This window comes from Telmatherina bonti (assembly GCF_933228915.1).
Source record: "Telmatherina bonti genome assembly, chromosome: 16".
Classification (NCBI taxonomy): Eukaryota; Metazoa; Chordata; class Actinopteri; order Atheriniformes; family Telmatherinidae; genus Telmatherina; species Telmatherina bonti.
In genome coordinates, this window is record NC_136614.1 from 30,940,780 (window position 1) to 30,963,850 (window position 23,071).

At 41.8% G+C, this 23,071-nt stretch overlaps 1 protein-coding gene across 4 annotated transcripts in view; it reads right to left on the reverse strand.

Moving 5' to 3' along the window:
- The window catches only part of cdc42bpab (CDC42 binding protein kinase alpha (DMPK-like) b), a 107,609-nt gene that overhangs the window by 4,452 nt on the left and 80,086 nt on the right, over nt 1-23,071 (reverse strand). The window contains exons 18-41 of one of the 4 annotated variants that reach the window (XM_079255267.1): nt 21,493-21,598; nt 18,743-18,867; nt 16,481-16,586; nt 16,251-16,399; nt 16,071-16,162; nt 15,752-15,828; nt 13,022-13,060; nt 12,505-12,624; nt 10,375-10,458; nt 9,675-9,780; nt 9,414-9,550; nt 9,133-9,272; nt 7,385-7,466; nt 7,042-7,261; nt 6,798-6,860; nt 6,463-6,716; nt 6,263-6,387; nt 5,955-6,169; nt 5,695-5,792; nt 3,902-3,986; nt 1,814-1,937; nt 1,603-1,720; nt 1,329-1,431; nt 1,092-1,249 (exon numbers count right to left, since the gene is read on the reverse strand). In XM_079255267.1, coding sequence (XP_079111393.1) covers nt 1,092-1,249; nt 1,329-1,431; nt 1,603-1,720; nt 1,814-1,937; nt 3,902-3,986; nt 5,695-5,792; nt 5,955-6,169; nt 6,263-6,387; nt 6,463-6,716; nt 6,798-6,860; nt 7,042-7,261; nt 7,385-7,466; nt 9,133-9,272; nt 9,414-9,550; nt 9,675-9,780; nt 10,375-10,458; nt 12,505-12,624; nt 13,022-13,060; nt 15,752-15,828; nt 16,071-16,162; nt 16,251-16,399; nt 16,481-16,586; nt 18,743-18,867; nt 21,493-21,598 — 2,926 coding nt within the window. Of the gene's footprint in view, nt 1-1,091; nt 1,250-1,328; nt 1,721-1,813; nt 1,938-3,901; nt 3,987-5,694; nt 5,793-5,954; nt 6,170-6,262; nt 6,388-6,462; nt 6,717-6,797; nt 6,861-7,041; nt 7,262-7,384; nt 7,467-9,132; nt 9,273-9,413; nt 9,551-9,674; nt 9,781-10,374; nt 10,459-12,504; nt 12,625-13,021; nt 13,061-15,751; nt 15,829-16,070; nt 16,163-16,250; nt 16,400-16,480; nt 16,587-18,742; nt 18,868-21,492; nt 21,599-23,071 lie in introns of all 4 variants that reach the window. The other 3 variants (XM_079255266.1, XM_079255264.1, XM_079255265.1) reach the window with 3 other exon arrangements.

The following is a 23,071-nucleotide window of genomic DNA, read 5'->3' on the forward strand; positions in this document are numbered from 1 at the left end:
TACGGCATGCAATGTATAAACAAACACGGAGGAAGACGGTAGCAGACGTGTTTCAGAGCAGGGTAATTTACTAAAAGATGACCAGCCAACCCAAACTGATGAGCTTGTTCATAAAAGAGGGAAATTTCTGTCTCATTGATGCAGTTTGGATATAAAAACACCGACGTGGAACCGACAACAGACTAGCTCACAGTCCCAACAACAGACTCCGACACAACTAACTCTTTTTATCAACTGAGCAGGAATCAGGATAAAGAATACAGAATAAAGAATAGAGTCAACGAGCAAAAGCTGCAAAAGCAGAGTCAAGTGGAGGCGAAAGCTCACAATAAACTCCAGACGTAACGCTGCAGCAGGTATTTATCTGTGAAACGTCATACGGCCGTAGTTCCTGCAGATGGAAGGAGATCACTGCTGCCGTTGCACAACTGATGACTGACAACATTACACAGTTTTATATGGTTATGTTTATCGTTATGGGGATATAAAACGAGCTACATCGGGATGTGAGACTTCGGTCACATCGTCCAGCCCTCGTTTGACACGATAAAGCTGAAGATAAAAACGAGACTGCAGGTTGAGAGTTTGTCTGTTTGCAGCCATTTGCACCAAGCATCCTGCTCAAGTCCGGTCCTGGAGATCCACTATCCTGCAGCGACACACCTGAATCTAAGGCTCGGCTCGCCTCTACGGCGCTGAATGACATGCAGGTCAGACAATTCAGGTGTGTTGGAGACGGGATGCGTCTTAAAAGCTGCAGGACTGGAATTGGGCTCCTTTGAAACTAACCTTGAAAAAAATGAATAATTTGGGCTTAAACTGAATATGAGTCTTTGCAGCAACCAGCATGAATCTGTCCTCAGTCCAAGTTCCAGTCAGTTCTGATCTCGTCCCACATGTTGGACCTTTAAACCACCCTGACCCATAATGCAATGCAGCAGAAACGGTGGTGGAGAATGAGGATTCCCACGGCGGATGTTAGAAATGATTCACGTTGTTAAATCAAACCGCTTGTGTTTCTGTTTAATGATGCAGTGAAATGAGTTTGATGTTTGGAGCTGTGTGTTTCCGGCTCTGGTGCATTCACTGACCTCTCTGTCGAACTGGGAGAGCGGAGCGTCACCGCAGTCCATCCCTCCTCCGGAGGACAGGGAGCTCTCGGAGGGAGAGGTCATGGTCTGGCGTTTGGAGCCGTAGCTTCCTCCCGACAGCTCGCGGCGCAGAGCGCTGCCGTTCTGGGAGGAGGAGCCTGCACACGGAGGAGCGATGTGGGTTCATGGAGGAGCAGCAAACACAACCAGGTCTGACTATCACGCTGGGTTACTCACGTATGCCGAGTCCGCTGCTGGCGCTCATGGAGCGGCCCGGCTCGCCGCGGTTCTTGGTGATGGAGGGGATGCTGACGGAGCCGCTGAATCCTGCACGGCTCTCCTGAACACGGACGTTCTGGTTTAAACACGGACAGCCAACATACGAGACAAGAGTGCAGCATGGGGGAGAGGAGTGAGGAGGGTGCACCGCTACAAACACCTGAACATGCACGAGCTGAGGGAGAGGAGGCGCTGACGATGAAGGGTGAGGGATGTGTGTGATGGAACGTACCATGGGCAGGTCTTTCAGGATCTGGATCCCGTCTCCAGGACCCATGTGGGCCACATGGTTGAAGTTGGTGGGATTGGAGATCAGCTTGTTCCTCATCTCTGGATCTCGCAGCATCTCTCTGGAGGAAAACCAGACAAACCAGTAAAACATCTGAAAACGCCAAAAAACACCGACTGCAAACGCCGCAGCCGCCCGGCGCCTCGGACTCTACCTCCGCTGCTGAATTCGCTCCTCTTCAGGCACCCTGAAGGAGAAGCGCCTCTTGTTGTTCATGCTGCGCACCATCTGCTTCCTGCTGTTGTCTGACGTCTCCGGGACGACCAGCTCGTCACCCTCTGAAAGAGCAGAAAGCAGCCAGAGGGGTCTTCACTGAGGAGCTAAAGCTTCACTTCCATCAAGACCGACTGAACAAGAATGTATTTATGTGTGTGAAAGCTGCTGCTTTGCAGCCGCGTGACGCGTCGTGACGCGCCGCTGCTGCCGCGTGACGCGTTGCAGACCTTTTTAATGATGTATTTCACTCCAGAGGCAAGAAAAGACGGAGCTGCATCAGATCCTGGTGGTCTGGATTGATCAGATCCTGGTGGTCTGGATTGATCAGATCCTGGTGGTCTGGTTGATCAGATCCTGGTGGTCTGGATTGATCAGATCCTGGTGGTCTGGATTGATCAGATCCTGGTGGTCTGGACTGATCAGATCCTGGTGGTCTGGTTGATCAGATCCTGGTGGTCTGGATTGATCAGATACTGGTGGTCTGGTTGATCAGATCCTGGTGGTCTGGTTGATCAGATCCTGGTGGTCTGGTTGATCAGATCCTGGTGGTCTGGTTGATCAGATCCTGGTGGTCTGGTTGATCAGATCCTGGTGGTCTGGATTGATCAGATCCTGGTGGTCTGGATCGATCAGATCCTGGTGGTCTGGATTGATCAGATCCTGGTGGTCTGGTTGATCAGATCCTGGTGGTCTGGTTGATCAGGTTTCTGTGTTTTGCAGTTTGCTTCCTGTATTTGCTCCACTTAGAGCGACTTAGACCTGTGTATGTGGGCGGACCCGGTCGTCCTGATTCTGGTCTTTTTCAGTCGTTCTGCTGTTGTGTTTCGGATCATTTTCTTCTCACATGAACCAGGTTCAGACTAATTTCAGTCTTCCTGCCTCGAGGCGTTTATGATGCGTTCAATGACAGGGTGGCGCCCAGGTCCCGTAGCTGCAGGACAACCCCATACCATCAGCCCTCCTCCACCGTGCTTAGCAGTTTGTCTGAGGCGTTTATGTCTAACAGTTTGTTGACATGTTATAAGAATGTCTAAACTGTAATTTGATGCCTTTTGGAGATTTTCCATCTTTTTTTAGCAACTTATTTCCACATTAAGCACATTTTTACCAGCAGTGCCCAAACTTTCGACCACCACTGTATGAGACGTTGATGGGATGAAGAAAAGCTGCCTGCTGCCGAAGCTTTCAGGATGAAGCTGAAATGTGTTATAGGAAAGCCATTAAACCTGAGACAAGACGCTGGCATCATAACTAAAATAAACTGTTGCAGCAGCCGAGTAAATGATTGTTTGGTGGATTATTCGTTGCAAAGCTGAACCATGTTCAAAGTTTTCTACTTCCACACTTATTCAGTCCTTTTCTAATCAAACCATCATTATTGTTATTTACCATGCTAACATGCTAACGGAGGCCTGTAGAGTCTGAGATGTGTCTCCTGACAGCTTTCAATGTTTGTTATTTGTCAATAATTTCTCTGTAGAATCACAGACTTATAATCCATCCTGGACAAGTGAACAATTCCTTCTCTGAGATCACGGTTGATGTCTTTCCTCCAACGCACCTGAATGCTCCAGGTTTTATAGATGAGCTCACACTGATCTCATGATGATCAATCAATAATGTACAGCAGGATGTAGTTGTTACTGACCTTCTTAATTCCTAATATATTTTTTTAACTTATATTTTATGTATTTCTGATTAGTTTTTTTTTAACAAACAGTGATGGTTGTTTATCTCATGATAATGTGGCTTAATTTGCATTTTCATTAGAAAATACGAAGGCAGGTACTCAGGAACAGTCTTTTATGTATCCTTTTAAAGAAATAAAAAGGAAATAAGGTATTTTTAGTGAGAAAAGGTTACTTTTACTTATCTAAAGCCTGATTAAAATGATCTATAAGCTGACTGGCTACACAACTAAGTTATTAAATCAGACCGCTTCTTAAGTTTCTATAAGATATTTATGTTTCTAACTAACAGAAATGGAGGATGTTACGGTTATGGAGATCTTATACAGAATTCTTACCGGCCATCTTGTTTCTAAAGTAGATGAGGCGCACCGTTTCCAGCCCCAACAGGTTCAGAGAGCCGTCCACATTCAGAGGTCGCACCTACAAAGACATCGGCCATTAGGAAATGTCATAAACTGTGGTAATCATCTGTTTTATAGATGTGTTTGACTCCCAGTAAAGCATGTCTATGAAACTCTGTCCCACTGAGGCTGCAGTCCTGCAGGTTTTCAACGCATCCCTGAAACACACACCTCATTCAAATGAATGAACTTCATTCATTTTTCAATCATTAAAATTGAGCCATGTGTGTTCTAGCAGAGAAGCATGAAACTTGTGGAGCTGGGTTTCCATAGTCCTGGAGCAGGGGTGCCACATTCCTGCAGGTTTTCCATGTGTCCCTGCTCCGAAACACCGGACTCAGATGAATCAATGTGCAGAATTTCATTGGCTGTTGGATCTATGAAGCCAGACGTGTTGGAGCAGGGATACATGGAAAACCTGCAGGACAGCGGCCCTCGAGGACCGACTTTGTACCCCCCTGCTCCGTAGTTCAGGCCTTATTTTCAGTTACAGTTGTGCTCATATGTATTCATCCCCTTTCATTAAAGAAAAGGCAGAATTTACAACAGTCACTCAAATAACTGGAGACTTAAAAAAGGAACAATAAATAAAAATTAGCAAAAATATAATTTAGTAATATAAGACACTGTTTTTTCATTTAATTGAGTTGAAGAAAAAAAAACAAAACAGACTTTTCTGTTGAACAGTGGGACAAAATACCTGTCAACGGGTGCAGAAGTCTGACTGAGAGGAACAGAAAACACCTGACTGGAGCGGAAACATTAAAGGATTGTTCAACTAAATATTACTTTATGAGTGACGTAATATGTCATACATGTCAAACTCAGGCCCGCGGGCCAATTTTGGCCCGCACTAAAATCATATTTGGCCCACGAGATGATTTCAAACGTGTTACGTCTGGCCCGCCGATCCATTATACAGCGCACGTACCACTAACACTACAAATCCCACAATGCTGTTGGTGAGCTAGATTCCAGACGGGAAACCCCCCCACCTCGACGCGCTCAATCTGCAGCTTCAGGGCGCACGCACGTCATCACTATGACAACGCCGTGAGGGCTTTTAAAACCAAGTTGCGCTTGTGGGAGAGTCAGATGCTGTGAGGAAACCTGGATCATTTTTTGTGCTGCCAAGTCATGAGAGAGCAGATCTCTACCGCCGTGTTGGCTTTTGCACAGTTTGCTGAAAAAGTCAGTCTACTTATTATGATAAGTTATTATTATTGTCTTTTTTATTGTCTATTATAGTTATTATTACTATATATAACTACTTACTATTATTTAACATCTGAAAATGTTCAATACAGAACTGTTTCTCAAAGAAAAGAAAAACACGAATAATAGCCGTGACTTTCTGAATAAAAAGAATTAGTTTGGCCCTCGACTTCGCTCCTCTTTTTAGTTTTGGCCCCTTTGTAAGTTTGACACCCCTGTAATATGTAATAAATTATCTTATTTGTTTGCTTTTAAAAAAAAAAATTTCTATTGAACCAGAATTAGAAAATAATGTAATGATTTTCATAAAATTTTTATTTATTATTACTTTATTCAGTTTCAGTTTATTTTACAGGCAGCTATTTGTTTCCTTCTTTAATAAAAAAGAGGATGAATAAATATGAGCACAACTGTAGTTTCCCTTTCCATCATCTTTTCACCAGCAGGTGGAGCCAGAAGCCCCCCCCAGCCAGATCTCTGCTGCTGAAACCGAGCTACCAGTTGACCCCCACCTTCTTTAGAGGGATGGTCTGGATCCACTCCATGGTGTTGACGTCAAACACATCTACGGCGTTCTCACTGTACACCGACAGGAAGGGGGCGTTGTAGCCTGAAGACAACAGGTTGGCGTCAGCAAACAGACAGAATTCACTGACGAGATCAGTCATTTCTCACTTTTTTAAGCTAAATATGAACAAACAGAGTAATAGTTGCAGAACACACACATGTCAAAGCCATGATCTGGACCGTAGGGTCCAGCTTGAACACTTACAGGCGGCGTTGGGTGTGGCGGGCCACATCAGCTCCTGCTGACGCGACCGGCGGCCATGAGAGTCCACATAAACCCCGATGGAGCTGAAACACAGCAGCAGCTCTTTGCTGGAGATCTCCACGGCGCACAGGGCGTGCAGGCCCTGCTGCGGGATGAAAGACAAGGTGTGGTCCTCGTGGTGGAGCAGGCTGACCGGGGACATGTCGCCGTGGACGCTGCAGAGGACATCAGGAACAACTCGACTCGTTCAGAGAGAGAAGAGGACTGAGACTGCTGTGTTTAGACTCGGGGGTTATGGGGTGCGGTACCTGTAGCGCATGAAGCCGGACTGATAGCCCACATAAAGGCGCTCGCTGAGCAGACCCACCCACTGGATCGGCCCCGGGGCCTGAAGCTCCCGCAGGAAGCGGTGACGGCTTTTACTCTTGTTCACCTGCAACGCGACAGACGAAGACGTGACCTCTGGAGGTCAGAAACCTTCAGACGTGTTGGACGGTGGGCGTCTCACCTCGAAACAGATGATCTTAGTTTTGGTGACGGCGCAGAGGCAGGTGAGGGACCCGTTCCGGACCGGGCCGGAGACGATGCTCTGGCAGCCTTTCGTCTCGCCGAGCTTCTGGGGCTCGATCTCGCGGCCGTCCAGGGCCTGCGTGGGGAAGAGGCGGACGTGGCGGTTCCTGCCCGAGACCACCGCCAGCAGCTGCTCCTGTGGGATCAGGTGGATGTGGAGGACCTTCTTACTGTCTCCCACCCGGATTATTTCTGAGGACAAGAAGAGGAAGATGACGTTAACGTCACAAAAAGCAGGAACGAACAGACCAGATCATCTTAGGTGGATCTTACCGTCTTTGGTGACGTGTATAACAAAAAGGCCTTCCTCGTTGCCCAGGGCGACGCGCTCGTGATCTGAGGACAAAACACACGCATGTTTCAGAGCCAGGAAGACAAAAATAAACTTTTCAGATCACAAAGAGGGAAAAAAAAAAAAGCTATTTTTAAACACAAAACAGGAGGACTGCGGTTTGATTAGCGGTGACTTCGTCTCTTCAGTCCTCTCGTATGTTTGGAGCTCGTTCTGCTCGTTCACCTATGATAGCAGCAGACTGGGTGGTCTTGATGAGGGGCAGGGTGCTGTCGTAAGCCTCCTTGGGGACGTAGACGAAGCGATCCTTGAGCTTGTTCTTCTTGAGGATGCGGTGGAGCTCATTGAGGAGGCCCACCCACTTATTCCTCTCCTGGTCGCTGTCGGCCAGGATGAGGATGGAGGTCTTGTGGCTGCTGGAGGGGGAGAGCTGGGATGCCGTCACCTGCAGGAGGAAGGACAGCCGCGAGGCAAGGCGTTTAATCGCATATCTGTCACATGTAGCTGAATAAGAGGTGTTACTGATGTCGCTGCAGGGAAACAAAGAAGCAGCAGATCGGAGACTCACTCTGAAGATGCAGGGAATGTCCTTGCGGCTGGCGTGGATGACGTCTGAGGCCAGGACAGAACTGACGGAAAACTCTTCGTCCCTGAGGGATGGAGGTGAGAAAGGTTAGAAAAAGCAGGAAAACAGCGACGAGCTGAACCGATCCAGGAGTCGATCTTCAGGTTCGGGTCTGGATTTCCAGAGAAACGATGCTTTTAACCGGCTTATATCACCATGGCAACAGAAAGTTCCTGCAGACTTTTACAGATTTAGATCAACTAAATTCTGATGCTTTAAAAAGACTCAAGTTTATAAATGAAAAGAAAAGAAAAAAACAGAAAAATAAACTCACATAAAAGATGCTTCAGAGTAGGACTGCTCGATTATGACAAAAATTATAATCACCATTATTTTGACTGAAACTGAGATCTCGATTATTTAACACAATTATCCAGTATTTTTAAACAACGCTGCGCGTCGTGGTGTTCTCGACTTTGTGTCGTGCATTATAACCGTCTAATGCACGGTTCTCAGTTGTTTAATCTGCTTTTACTGCTTATATAGGAACTATTTTACGTTGGCCTGGATGTACATTTTATACCAAACAACCGCTGTCAGGCTGCAGCGCGTTTCTCTCATTCACCTGTTAAAAGACGGCTGATCTGAACCAGCTGGTTAACGTGTTGCTATGGTAACGCCCCGTAACGGAGGGATATTACAGTATTTAACTCGCCGAACTATGTATAGGAAAATAATGCAGCCAGTTGTCACTGACAATGGTATAAACTATGTTTAGGTGAACTTCCACAACCGACTGCAGTTATTCTACATTGACCTGCAGCCGGAGCCGACTGAGACTGGCCGCCTGGGAGTGCTTTAGGACGGGAGAGGCTCCCGCTGCTCCTTCCTTACAGTAACTGCAGAACAATATGTGCCTTCAAGTCAGTCGCCAAAACACCAGAAAAGTCTCTAATAACTCCAGTAAAAGCTGCTAGATTTGTCGCTTTTAACAAAAAAAGTCTCCAGATTTAGCGAGAAAGTCTCCAAGTTGGCAACAGTGTCTGAATGAAAGCAAAGCGGCTGTGGGAGGAGTTTACAGCACAGCGCTGCAATGCCAGAGACGCTCGATTAGCAGCTGAAGACAGCAGGAGAGGAAACTGCAGAGAGAAAAATAATCACATCCTTTTATTTTTATGATCATTGAAAACCCAGATCGTAGTTAAGATTAAAATCCGATTATCGCCCGGCCCTACTTCTGACATTTCAGGACCGACTCAGACGGACTCCAGTCCTACAATCATACTATTTATGGCTTCATTGTGACGTTGCATAACTGCGACTGGTTTTTCCTCTGGGAACCTCAAATATCTTCATTTGTTTCATGTTGTTATACTGAATCGGAGAGCGACGCCGTCGTCACCTACGTTACGCATGTAAAGCGGATCAAACTCACCAATTTCTGCATTGTTCCAACCGAGTCGGGACGTTGTGCAAAACGTAAACAAAAAGTGTTTGCAAATCTTTTATAACGCCTTTTCAACAGAATACAAATCAAAGACAAGTTATCTAATGTTCAAGCTGGTTAACTTTATTGTTTCTTTTGCAAACAAGCAGCTTGTTGATGAAACGTCGGACACGTTAAACGTGCTTCGTACCGAACCGGATCTAAACACGCAACTGCAAATCCAAAACAGCTGAAATGAGACGAGCTTGTGTTTTCTGATAACAGGAAAACGATGGAGCTTCGCAGCGCGGAGGAGCTTCTTCACCTCATGTCGATGACCTGGCTGACGATGACGCTGGGCTGCATCGCCTTCCCTTCTCCCAGTTCATACAGGAACAGTTTGAAGTCACAGACCACCGCCATCGCCCTCTGCCATCCCTTCTTCACCCCTGTTGGTTTGGGCACCTGCGCCAGACACAAACACTCCCAGTAACAGCAAACCACCAGGACCAGAACCAAGTACGGATCCATCACAGACCAGGTTCACTTCCCCAAGTCCACCATCAGCACAGCAGTCAACCTGCTGCTTGTTCAGACGGCACTCACCCTGACGTGGCCTTCGTACGCAGTACCGATCCCCCTCTGCGGGTCGATGCCCAGCGGACCCTTGGTCTGGTCCTGGGGGACCGGACACACAGCCGGAGCTTTGTCCGCGCACGTCACATGGCAGGAGAAATTACACACTGAACACAAAGACACGCAGGAAGTCAGACCACAGTTTTCTGAACATTTCAGCTTTTTTTTTCCCCAGTCAACAACTTTTTTTTGTTTTTATACTTCATGAGTTTGTGCAGAAGATTTTCTGACCTTCACACGTGCAGCCTTGCCGGATGATTCCCACCATCAGGGAGGTGCACTGGTTGCACTTAGTGGGCGTGGTGAAGGTCTTCACGATGAACTGATGCGCTTTGGGCTGCAGAGCGACACGATCGGCGATTAAACATGATCAAATGTTTGTGTAGGAGCTGCTGTAGTACTACTACTAGTACTAGTACTAGTAGTAGTACTAGTACTAGTAGTAGTGCTAGTAGTACTAGTACTAGTAGTAGTAGTAGTAATAGTACTAGTCGTAGTAGTAGTACTAGTAGCAGTAGTAGTAGTAGATGTACTAGTAGTAGCAGCAGTAGTAGTAGTAGATGTACTAGTAGTAGCAGTAGTAGTAGTAGTAATAGATGTACTAGTAGTAGTACTACTACTAGTAGTAGTAGAAGTAGTAGATGTACTAGTAGTAGTAGAACTAGTAGTAGTACTAGTAGTACTAGTAATAGTAGTAGTAGTACTAATAGTACTAGTTGTAGTAGTAGTACTAGTAGCAGTAGTAGTAGTAGATGTACTAGTAGTAGCAGTAGTAGTAGTAGTAGTAGTAGTAGTAGATGTACTAGTAGTAGCAGTAGTAGTAGTAGTAGTAGTAGTAGATGTACTAGTAGTAGCAGTAGTAGTAGTAGTAGTAGTAGTAGTAGATGTACTAGTAGTAGCAGTAGTAGTAGTAGTATTAGCAGTGTCTAACCTTCGGCGATGAGCGTCCGATACTGCCGTAGCCTCCTGAGCGCATGGTGGGAGTCTGAACGCTGCGGGGAGGGTGGTCTATCAGCTGCAGAACAGAAGGAACGAACACGTCGTCATGCCGACGCTGCTGGTAATCAGTAACTAAAACTTGTTAGCAGCCGAAGGACTCCCTGGTTCATTTATTCATTTTTCATCTTCATTGTTTTGTCTTGTTTAAATTTATTCTGTAATTAAAGTTTATTCTTTAATTGGTTTTGTTTTACTTTGATTTTTTTTTTAATTGGACATCATTTTACTTATTTAGTGTAATTTCTTTAAAAATTGCATTTGACTTTTTTTTTCATTTTAAACAACTTTTTGTTTAATTTTTTAAATTATTTTTTTTCTAATTTATCTTATTTGTTTTTATTCTATTTGTGTTTTTTTTTACATTATTTTTCATATTAAATTTATTTTATTTCATTTGGTCCATTCTATTCCTATTTTATCTTTACTTAATCTAATTCAGCTTTTATTTTTAATCAATTTTATTTGACAATTTTATTATTTCATTTATTGTTATATATATTTATTATATTTTATTTATTATACTTTATTTGATTTATTGAAATGTTATTCAATACTATTTCAACTCAAATTAATTTACCATATTTTATTGTTTTATTTTTCTAATTTATTCTGTTTTGTTTTAATTTAACTAATGTATTTTTTTAAGGTATTTATTATTTATTTGTAATTTTTTGAAGTTTAGTTGCTTACAAGACACTTTCTTCAACAATATTTTTTAATCAAAAAACAGACTGAAATCTTTCAGTCCACAAAGTAAAAGACATAAAAAATGAGCATTTCTTCAAATCAACAAGATAAAATAGCGATAAACTCTGCCTAAACTTCAGACATTGAAATAAAAAAAGACAAAAACAACCTGAAGATTTAAAGCAAAAAGGAAAATACAGTAAAAGAGAGGATGTTAGCACCAGCATGTTTGCTTACAGTTGCACAGCTTGGACGATAAAAGCAAAACATCCAATTTCTGCAGAATGAAAATAAAACTGATCCAAAACCAATCAGACGACATTAAAAGCCAAATAAGAGACTCAAAGCTGATCTCCAGCAGAAACGACAGAAACAACGGAGTAATACGAGAATATAAACCTGGCCGAGACATAGCCATGAAACAAACAAAATGCTGCAGGAACAAAAAAAACAAACCAAAACAACAAGTTTCAAACTGCAACAAGTCAGAAAACATGCCGAGCTTAATGTCGTTTAGCGTCTGCAGGCTGAAGTCTCCTCTCACTGCCATTCCTTGTATTTTTACATAACTGAATTAAGTCCATGCACAGTGTCAGCATTGTGAGTGTCGTCGTAAACATTTGGAAGTATTTCATTCTTGCTCCACAACATGCCAAACATGCTGGCGCTAAGCTAGCCAGTTTATTATTTCCAGTTAAAAACAGCTGAAGAAGATGTTACTATAAAAAATTTTAAATTGTTAATGAACAAATATCTCTTAAATAGATACATATAACCTTGTCAGTTATATCTATAAATTAAATATAAATTATATAAATATCTTAGTAAAATGAGTCTTTTGCTTGTATGATATATACATACAGAATATTTATCAATGTTATCTAATAGAATATATGAATATACATTGTTCTTGATTTATTGTTGAGCATGTAATAGATTTATCTTTTATTTTCTTTTTCAGTGATACATTTACTTTTATTTTTTGCTTGCTTATAATGTGAAATGTTCTGCTTTCTATGTGTTGGACCCCAGGAAGAATAGCTGCAGTTTTTCTGCAGCTAATGGGAATCCAAATAAAAAATAAAAAGAAAGAAAGAATCCTTTTATCACTAAGTATAAATTATAAACAAGTGTAAGTAAACCCTAACTTTTCTACTCTGGCTGTTGATACAAGTTACAGGCTTTTTGTCCCTTTTCTCGCTCCGTAGTCAGCCAGGACTTGTCTTTGTGTAAAACTGACACTTACTGGTTATTTTTAAGACTTGCAAAACTGACTTTTACTTTAATATTTTAATGTTGTTTTATTATATTGTAGTAGAATCACAGAAAGCAGATGAATCCCTGATGTTTTCTATGAAAACACACTTATTCTAACCTCTATAGGCTCCATGTCGCTGGCCATGGAGGGCGAACGTGAACGGGACTTGAGGTGAGACTTGGGGTCGTCTTCCCGGGATGGAGTGTTGGAGGGAGTGAAATTATCAATAGAGTCCACCTAGTTTGATAGACAGAGAAAAGGAGGAAAAGGTTCATAAGAAATCAAACTGGAGATCCATATGTAGCATCCATGCTAACAGCGGCAGTGTGGTCCAGATGACGTCAAATCTGCACCGACATGTTTCCTATCACATCACCGCCCGGCGACCATGCTGATCTAAAACACCCAAAGCAAACCTGCACACCACAATCCATGCATCGCCATTCACCAAGCTACCATTAATAAAAAGACAACTCCACCAACACATCAGACATTAAATATCCAAACATCCATTACAAGTGTTCTTTTTAAATCCCCCGCCATGCAACCAGACAGCCACCACGACCACACATCACCAGTAAGACGAGGAACAGACACACTTAGAGAGGGTCGCGGAGCGCAGCGGGATGCTTACACGTCTGCCTTTGCTCGCCGGGCCAACGGACGGCGAGCGCTTCAGTGGCAAGAGGAGAGACGGAGAGATGAGGGAATATTAGTAAGGCTGGCTGACACATATTCATACAGACTGAGACAGACTTTTTACACTATGCAGCGATTCCCAACGCTTTCTGAGGTCTGGCGAGGCGAACATCTCAGCTGTTCGTCCTCTTAGCTCAGATGTGAGATTTCTGGTTGGGAAGCACTGCGTCACAGCACGGTTTATCCACACACAGGACAGAAACTAAGAGGTGGTGATGGAAAGAAATACACATGGATACGGGGAAGGAGAAGGTTGGGAAAGTCGACGTTGCACAGAGGCAAGTCCTGGCTGACTACGGAGCGCGGACAGGGACAAAAAGCCTGTAACTTGTATCTCCATATTAGAAAATGTAACTAGTCTGGAAGTAATCCAATCGGATTAATTCTGCAGCTCAGTTTTACAAGCACGACTCATCGGCCACGCCCACTCAGGAGCCAATCAGATCTCTCTAATCTCTAACCAATGAGGATGGCTGAGATTGTGATCAATAAAAGTATCGCCACGACATCTGACCAGGATCAATGGAACTGATTGAGTTCCTTAAAAGTCAGTTGATGTTGGAGGCTCAGAATAACGTTTCTTTCTTTTTCTAAATCTCTACTCTACGTGTTAAAAGTGTTTTATTGATCTATAAACCAAACAACTTTTACGGAGCTGTGATAGTTGAAGTGATTATTGTTGATTGATCAGATACTGAAGAAATGAGAAGGTGTGTTAGGTGTGAAAGGTGTGTTTTGTAAAGCTGATAAGTATCTTAAGACTTGCAGATATATTTATGGATTTTAAATAAAATCTTTATTGTTGGATTTGTAAATTTACTGGTATTTTTAGATTTGTAAAGTTTACTTGTTTTGTTGTACTTGTTCATTCTGACTTTTACATTTACTGGTATTTTTAAGACTTGTGAAACTTAGATTTAAAACATTTATATGTTAAGACTTTTAAACACTAGTAAATTTCACAACTTGTTTTTTTCTAACTTGTAAATTTACATGTATTTTTAGACTTTAAAGTTTACTTCTATTGTAAGACCTGCTGCTTATGATTTGTAACATTTACTGGTTATTTTTAATACTTGTAAAACTGACTTATTACAAAATTTATACATCAAACCGTTTACAACGCAAGCAAATTTTATGACTTGTCTTTTTTTCTAACTTGTAAATTTACTTGTACTTTTAGATTTTAAGTTTACTTCAATTGTAAGACTTGCTCTGACTGACTTGTAAAATTTATTGGTTATTTTACAGACTATTAAAATCTATATTTAAAATATTTATACGTCAAGACTTTTAAAATTATGGTATATTTCTCAACTTTTTTTTTTTCTAACTTGTAAATTTACTTGTACTTTTAGACTTGTAAACTACATGCATTGTAAGACTCGCTCTTTCTGAATTGTACATTTACAGGTTATTTTTAAGACTTTTATAACTGACCTTTGTTTTTAAGATTTGTCACAAATATTTTAAAACGCTAATAACTGTTATGATTTGCTTTTCTGACTAGTTAATTTACTTTCAGACTTGTCAAGTTTACTTTTATTGTAAAACTTGCTCCTTCTTGTACATTTAATGGTTATTTTTAAGAGGTGTAAAACTGACTTATTTTAAAGTTTTTACATCAAGCCTTTTAAAACTCCAGCAAATTTTATGACTTGTTTTTCTAACTTGTAAATTTACTTGTATTTTAATGTTATATATATAACATTAAATATATATAAACATTATATATATATATATATATATATATATAATGTTTACTTGTATTGTAAGACCTGCTCTTTCTGACTTGTACACTCACTGGTTATTTTAACTGACTTTTATTTTAATGTTTTAATGTTGTTTTATTATATCAAGCCTTTTAAAAACTTTTAAAAGCAAATTTTTTTACTTGTTTTGTAAAATTCACTGGTGTTTTTAGGACTTGTGAAATTGTCTTTTCTTTTAAAATTTTCTTTCAAACTAGTTTGAATTTTATATTTATTTTAATTTTTAAATCTTTTAAAGTTTTTTAATTTTTTTAAATTTTTTTATTTATTTTATTTTATTTATTTATTTTAATTTTATATTTATTTATTTTAATATTAGTACGAGTTACCCGTATTTTTAAGACTTGTGAAAGTTAATTTTATTTTAAAGCTTGCAGAATTAATCTGTATGTGGACTTGTTATGTGTACAAACAGAGATGTACAAAACGTATGTGCCCGTCCCAGCTTCATAGTTGACAGTCCTGTTGCTAATGTTGATCTATAACCACTAATCCACCAAATCCAGCGAGCACCCAATAAAAACCGCTGGTCAATTTATCTTTTCCTAATAAATTTCAGTGGAATCTGTTCTTCCTTACGCAGACACACTCACAGACACATAAACTCACAGTTTTTCTTATCTAGTTGCTCAAATCCTACAAGGTTCAGGTACTGATATGTGGGTATAAACACACATGGACCTCCACCTAACCAGGATTAACTTACATCTTCCCAAAACTCAATTAAAGAAGATGAAGAGGAGGAATAGGAGTCCTGATAGACCAGAGTGAGGCAATGAAAACATCCAAAAATAAAAAATAAGGACAGAAAAATCAACAAAAGCATGAAGTTTAATCTCAGGCAGATGAATGAAAAGGGTCGGTGGGGATTTTTTTTGGGTGGAAAGACTTACATCGAACTGGTCGAGGGCAGAGGTGGGGGCGTTAAGAAAAGCCAAGAAGGAATTCTGGGAATCCTGGTGCTTGACACCTATAGTTACAGAACAAATAACAAAACTGTGGTTCGGTATTAACACATCAAAGGGTGATTTAAACAAAATGAGTCACAGGACTGGTTTCATATGACCAATAAGCAGCACAAGATTTTATTCCTCAGATAAGGGCCTCCGATATGGCGCCGATGGTGGTATAAACCTTTCTTCTGTGGTAATCTCACAGTAAATGTTTCCTTCATCCAGTTTCTGCAGTTGTGTTTTATTTAGTTAAGTTCACCTCGTCTCATCCGCAGCTCCTCCGTCTCCTTTTTCAGCTGGTCGATCTCCATCAGGAGCTCCTGGTTTTTACTCTCCACCTCCTGCAGTTTGCTGGCGGATCACAGACGACAACACGTCAGACTTAAAGTCTCTCTGTGGAAGTTTCACACCTCCAGCTGCGATAAGAACATGACCGTACCACTCTGTGGAGATGTTGTCGGCTTTAACCTTGTTCAGTTCATCCTGGATGCACTGCTTGGCTCTGATCTCAGCGTCCAGAGCCGACTGCAGCTCCAGGCGAGCGGACATGTCCAGCTTGGCGAAGCGACGCATCTTCCAGGGCATGTCCTGAAACAGAGGAGGGGAAAAAGTTAGAAGTGAGATCATGTGACTCAGTAACACCTGCAGGAGATGAGAGCGGGATTTTACCGTGGCCCTCGCTCCCAGGCTGGTGTTTCTTAGTCCCTCCAGCTCCTCGGTCATCTTAGTGGCCAGAGCCTGCAGGTAGCCGCGAGCATCCTTCTCATCACTCACCCTGCAGAACACACACACACACACACACACACACACACACACACACACACACAATTACATGTCTTTAAATTACTTCCAAATACATTCAACTTTACATTAAATATTTTTCCCCTTAAATCCATGGATTTTATATTCCTGATAACAGATGATAAAAGCTGTAATTGGTCTAAATATGTTATGAAAGACACACTGCAGAACTTTGGACATTTTCTCAGTGATGCGCCGCCTTTCAACGGCATCAATCTTCCACCTACTTGGCCTGTTCGCTCTCCTCAGCCAGCGGAAGACGATCTCATGACTTCTGTTTTGTCTCTTTCTCATATTTTCTTACTGAATTTGCGACGTTGCATGTTCAAAACAGCCAGTGTGTGGTTTTTTTTTTCCTTTTTTTTGGGGAATACCATAGTAATAATGGTATTACAGTCAATATGAATGTAACTACCAACAATGCTGGTATTGATGTTGCTTGTAATTCTGTTTAACTGTTTTCCCCGGGAATGTCAGGAACTTGTGTCGTGGTGCAACCAATGTAAGTAAACAGAAAAAATAAATAAATAATAAATTAATTAAAGAAGGAAGAAGAGAAAAAAAAGAAAAATAATAATAATAATGAGTAAACAAAATTTATTCTCATAGTGTTCTTTACATTGTTGCCTTTTTTTACATAATTCTGTGACGTGATCAATAATTACTGATTCTGACGTCCCTAGTTGTGTTATTTCTGTGTTTTACATGTGTAGACTGGCAGGACTGTGGAGAAGTGTAAGAGTGAGCAAGTTTGTCTCGTTTGTTTGTATCTTAAATATTATTTTGCGTTTAATCTGTGTAATTGTTGATTATAACGTAAAGTTATACGTTTAATGTTTTTGTCCACAACTCAAGGGGCATTCCATAAAACAAATAAATAAATAAATAAACAACGAAATAAATAACTAAATATCAATTTCCCAGCGTTCAAAACGAAACGCTGCTGCATCTCGAATGAAAGAAGTCATGTAATGCAGGTTTTGGCCTTGGAACGCCGCTGGACAGCAGCATGATAGATTTGGGTCAAACAAGTTAAGAATGCAAAGTTTTAACGTCAGAAAGTTACATAACACCCAAAAAACAAAGATTATGATTTTATCAACAGCTTGTGTGCATATTAGGACTGAAAGGTTGACCTCCTACAGGTCAGTCTGTCATCTCTTGTAGTTCCCATCTTCACATCACAAAGCTGGCCTTCAGTGTTTCCAGACTTCAGTAAAATAGTTTTTTTTACTACCATGCAGATGGAACAATCTAAAAAACAGTTACGTTAAATCTCTTAAATTATAAGAGTATCCTGTAGAGTGTAGTGAAGGGAGAAAGTCATTTCTTCCCTTAAGACACTGGATGAAGCGCTGTGTTATGTGCTTTACACAGCAGACTTTGTGCAGCGTTTCAGCAGACTTTCACCCTTGTGAAGAGATTTCTAATCTTAATGACTTTCCTGGTTAAATAAAGGCAAAACAAATAACTAAAGCAATATCTTTCTTCATTCATTTACTCCTGCAAACACATGAGAAGATTTCTTCAAACATTCTTGAGCAGATAGAAACATGCAAACATGTGACCACAAAACAATGAGGATTAATAACTAAATGGAGAGGATTGAAATCTGAAGCATTTTCTGCTTAATTTGGACAAAATGAGCAAATAAAACATGAGGATGAATGAAAAGTTAAGCTAATACGTAATAATGAAGTGCCTGCAGTAGCGTTGCACCACCACCAGAGGTCACTAAACTCTCCACAGTCGCATGTCTGGAATGCGCTTCGGCCTAATGTGTGTTTCTGTGGCTGCATTGTGTGTGTTTTTCTGTTTCTGTGTGCATGGTATGTGTGCTATGTGAAGACTTCAGCCTCGCCAACGGAGGAAGGCCGAGCAGCTGGCGAGGTGTCAGCTGTTATGGGAAACGATCTGAGAGGAAAGGGAGGGTCGAGTAGTGCTGAGATCTTCAGGAGGTATGCAAGACATGCTGCAGCTTCACTGTAAGGAGGAACTCAATACAACACTAGACTGGGTGTGTGTTTGTGTGTGTGAGAAAGAGACGTCTTTCAGTTTGTAATACAGAGTGGAAAAGTTTACGCCTCAGGCATGACTTTGGGACACTTGAGAGACGCTCCAACGTCTTACCATTGGATGATTTCAGTAATCTGGGCCTCCCAGTGAGCTACGCTCTCCTTTTTATCAGCCAGCTCCCTCATCTCGTCCTCCAGCTGCCGGTTGGAGCTGCTCACCTTCTCAAACATGCTGGTCAGCTGAGGGAACAAACACAGCAGGAAAAAGGAATAAAGATATTTAAACATAATGGTAAAAAAAAAAAAAAGAGTAAAAATATAAAGCTGTCATCAGACGCCTGAAAGCTGCTAAAAGGATCCACAGATATTTAAAACGAGTCTAATAAGCTGCTGCGAGGATGCCAAGGTGAAGACCGACTTCATGAGTCCACGTTCAGATCCTTCACACACAAAGAGGAGTTTCATTCCTCTAAAAGTCGACCCGACTGGTTTAAACCAGACGCGATGAGACAACGCTGCAGCCTTGCAGGACTCCCAACCGTCTCGCTGTTTGCTGGCATACCTCACTCAGCGTGCACATTTCTGGCGTCTGATCAGGACAGACATGTGATGAGACAAAACTCTGTTTGGAGGGTCTGCGGAGACAGCCGAGCTCATAAAATACTGAAATGAACATAAACATGGCCTTCTTCTGGCAGAACCACAACTCTTGGGAAGAGAAACATCCAAACATGTTCTGTTTTCGTACAGCAAAGATTATTAATAGATTCACACAGATGCCTTTACAGTCACTGTGTGGGGAAGTGATTAAACATCAGGAGAGGAACCATAAGACGGGGAGGGAGCACAGCAGGTCGTGACATCAAATCCTTCTAGACTTGATCGACAACTGAAGAAAAATGCATTTAAGCATTTGAAGGCAGTGAGAAGTGAATGGTTGGCTTATACAGCGTGCTCTATATGCAGAGGAAATGTTCGACCATCTTTAATCAAACTTCAACTTGATTAAAGGCGAAGCGTTTGATTGGCCCACTGACCGCTGCCTCTGAGGTTGCATCTCCTGTTTTGTCTCTTCTTCTATAAATAAACCAGCCACACAATGACTCAGCAGAACAGAGGATTTCACACACCGCTGCTGCAACTCTGTCCGCTGAGGCGCGTGAAGGTTGACACAGGTACGCGGAGTGTTTATTTATGCATTGCTGCTGTGAAGAAAATAAAGTTTTATTTATCTGATTTGCTGCTTTGCAGCCATGCAGTCGCTCTAAAATACATCAAACATGAAAGATTAACTTAAAATAAATTTTCTTTGAGTAAACACACGAATCATCAATTAACTTTATGTGTAATTATTTCCTGTGTTGCACAACTCAGCTTGACATCGTCATGGTGGAGATGATGTGAGCTTTGTGACATGGTGCATCATCCTGCTGGAAGTTTCCATCAGAAGATGCTACACTGTGCTCAGAAAGGGATGGACATGGTCAGCAGCAGGACTCAGGTAGGCTGTGCTGCTTAAACCATGTCATACTGGGACTAATGGGACCAAACTGGGACAAGAAACTATCCTCCACACCAACGGTGTCCAACCTGTGGCTCCTTGGACCTTTTACAACATCTCTTTATAGCATTAGCTAAAAAAAAAACAAAACAAACAACAACTTTTAAAAATATAAAATATTATAAGAAATGCAGGTTTTTAAATATTTTTAAGAGAATTAAAAAAAAAAAATCTACTCCAATGAAATATTTTCTCTTTGCAAAAGTTTTACTTTTTTTTCTTTATTTTAAAGCTTAAAATAGGGAAAAATTGAAGTTCTTGAATATTGCTGATTTTCAATAGTAGATATTTATAAAAATAATCATTAGTTATAAGACATTTGCAGCTCTAAGCAGGTTTTATTTCGCTGATCCACCCCATCACACCAGCAGCAGCCTGAAGCGTTGATCCTGACGGCAGGATGGATCCATGTTGTCATGATGTTTCCAACAGATTCTGATCCTACCATGTGAATGTGGAGCTGAACTGGAGACTCATCAGACCAGCAACGTTTCTCCATCTTCTATTGTCCAGTTCTGGTGAGTCTGTGTGAATTGTAGCCTCAGTTTCCTGTTCTTACTGACAGGAGGGAACCCGCTGTGGTCTTCTGCTGCTCAAAGTCACTAAAATTTCCCTTCTTCCTCATTCTGATGCTCTGACTGAACTTCAGCACGTCTGCATGATGAGTTGCTGCCAAAAACTTCTCCCTGACACCGTTTTCTATCAAATACTACTATAATAAAATATAAACAATAATGTAAAATAACATTAAGTATCTTATTATCAACCAGACCCAGCAGTTCTTATTTCCTTGTTTTTCTGCTCTCATCTTGTTTTAAAGACAAAGCCATGATAATTATTTCATATTACATCTAGGAGAGCTTTAAATAAAAATGATTTACTCATTATTTTAACCGTCATTTAAACTGTATTTATGAACAACAGCTGCTGAGATTTAATTCCAGTGTGTCACGGAGACATTCAGCGTTTCGTACGTCGCAGACTTTAAAAACACTCTCGGTTTATTCCATATGTCAGGCTGCCTCCCTCTTATTAGAAAGCATTTAAGTCGGGGGCCTTTTTGAACTTCCAGGAGTCGTTTCCAAAGTCAACAGAGCGAGATCCAGAGAGTCATTCCATCCGACTGCAGCAGCTGCAGCCTTTTCCACGGGGGGAATATCGAACAGTGATTTCTTTGGCGGTGTGGGGCAACGGGGGCGGAGGGAGGAATGTGATGGTGTTGGAGCCGTCCAACGTGGGGTTACCTCGGGTAACTGGACTGCGATGGTCTGACTGTGAAAGAGTGAAGAGAGCGGATGTGGTACCTTCTCCAGCTCGCTGGACAGCTTCTTGTTTTCCTCGCTGAGCAGGACCCTCTCTCTCTCGTACTTCTGCTTGTACTCCATCTCAAAGTCTTCTCGCTCATTTTGGCTGCAGAAGACACACACACACACACACACACACACACACACACACACACACACAGTTAAACTTCCAACAATGTAAATGTAAACACCCCTTACGAAAGCTTGCTGAAAATGAACCTAAACGTTCTCTTATTCTGCCCATCCTGCCGCCTTGTGGGTGAACCAAAGGCTCTGAACAAAGACCAGCGCCGCATTTTTAAGCCCAAACACATTAATGCAGTTAAAACCTGATCCAGGAGGGTGTTTAAAAATGAATTAGAAAGCAGTGAGGGTAATATGTTAGTAAGACGAGGCAGGAAGGGGCGGCTGCTGGCTACAAAAACAAAGCTACAAAGCTTCCTGCACAAAAACAAGATTGTATTAAAATCAGATTAAACCGCTGCTTCTCGAGGCGGGATCGGGTCCCGTTAAAGCACCGAGCGGTCCGGTCCTGTGGGGTGGGGGGCTAAACGGAAACATTTCTGGTTTTCATTTTGACAAGCTGATTTTCTGGAAAATCCAGCATTGATTTTATCGCTGCATCATGAAACAACTGAGAAGTCTTTGTGCTCATCTGCAGACATGAGGAACATCTTCTACCTTCCACGTAGAAGCTGGAACACGACAGGACATTTCATCGTCCAAACTTTGCTCGATTAAATATCAGATAAACGCAGATTCTGTCTCGTTATTTATTTCACTAAATTTACACCAAACTGAAGCATCTGTGAGGAAAAGAAGTGCAACCTGAATGTTTCCGCCGGACTCAGTGAGTGTGTGTTTACACCGTGACGAAGACGCCACAGTGAGCTTAGAGAGGAACTGTACATCAGGGGTGTCCGGTTCCAGTCTGCAACGGCCACAATCCTGCAGGTTTTAGTTGTTTCCCTGATCCAACACACCTGATGCAGGTGTTGACTCTAGTTCTGCCCAATCATCACCCATTAATCTGATTCAGCTGGAAACGTCCAATCGCAGCAGGACAAGCAGCCCTCGAGGACGCACTTTGGACGCCTCTGATGCACACCAATCAAAGTCATCTCTAAACTATTTGGATCAGTAATTTTAGAGGGAACGATCAATCAGTTCTTGGTTTCGGCATGGTGAAGCTGGAGCCATTCCCAGGCAGGATACACCTGGACAGGTCACCCGTCCTTCATACAGCCAACTCAGAGAGACAACCAACCACTCACAGTCACTCCTAGAGAGAAGTTAGTAACCAGTTAACCCAACATGCATGTCTGTGGATGGTGGGAGGAAGTAGGAGTACCGACAGAGAACAGACAACATTCTTCCTGAGACAGAAAGGACAATAATTCACCAAAGAAAACATTCAAAGTTGCCAATCTTCCCAGGAATGAACCTCCCGGCAAGTTCAGCACAAACTGGACCAGTAGAAAAGACAAGCGCTACATGTCAGACTCTTCAGGTCTCGGTTAGCAGGTTCCAGGTCAAAGTTCAGGATTAGAGAAAGACTGAACAAGTGTGGCTTGCTTGG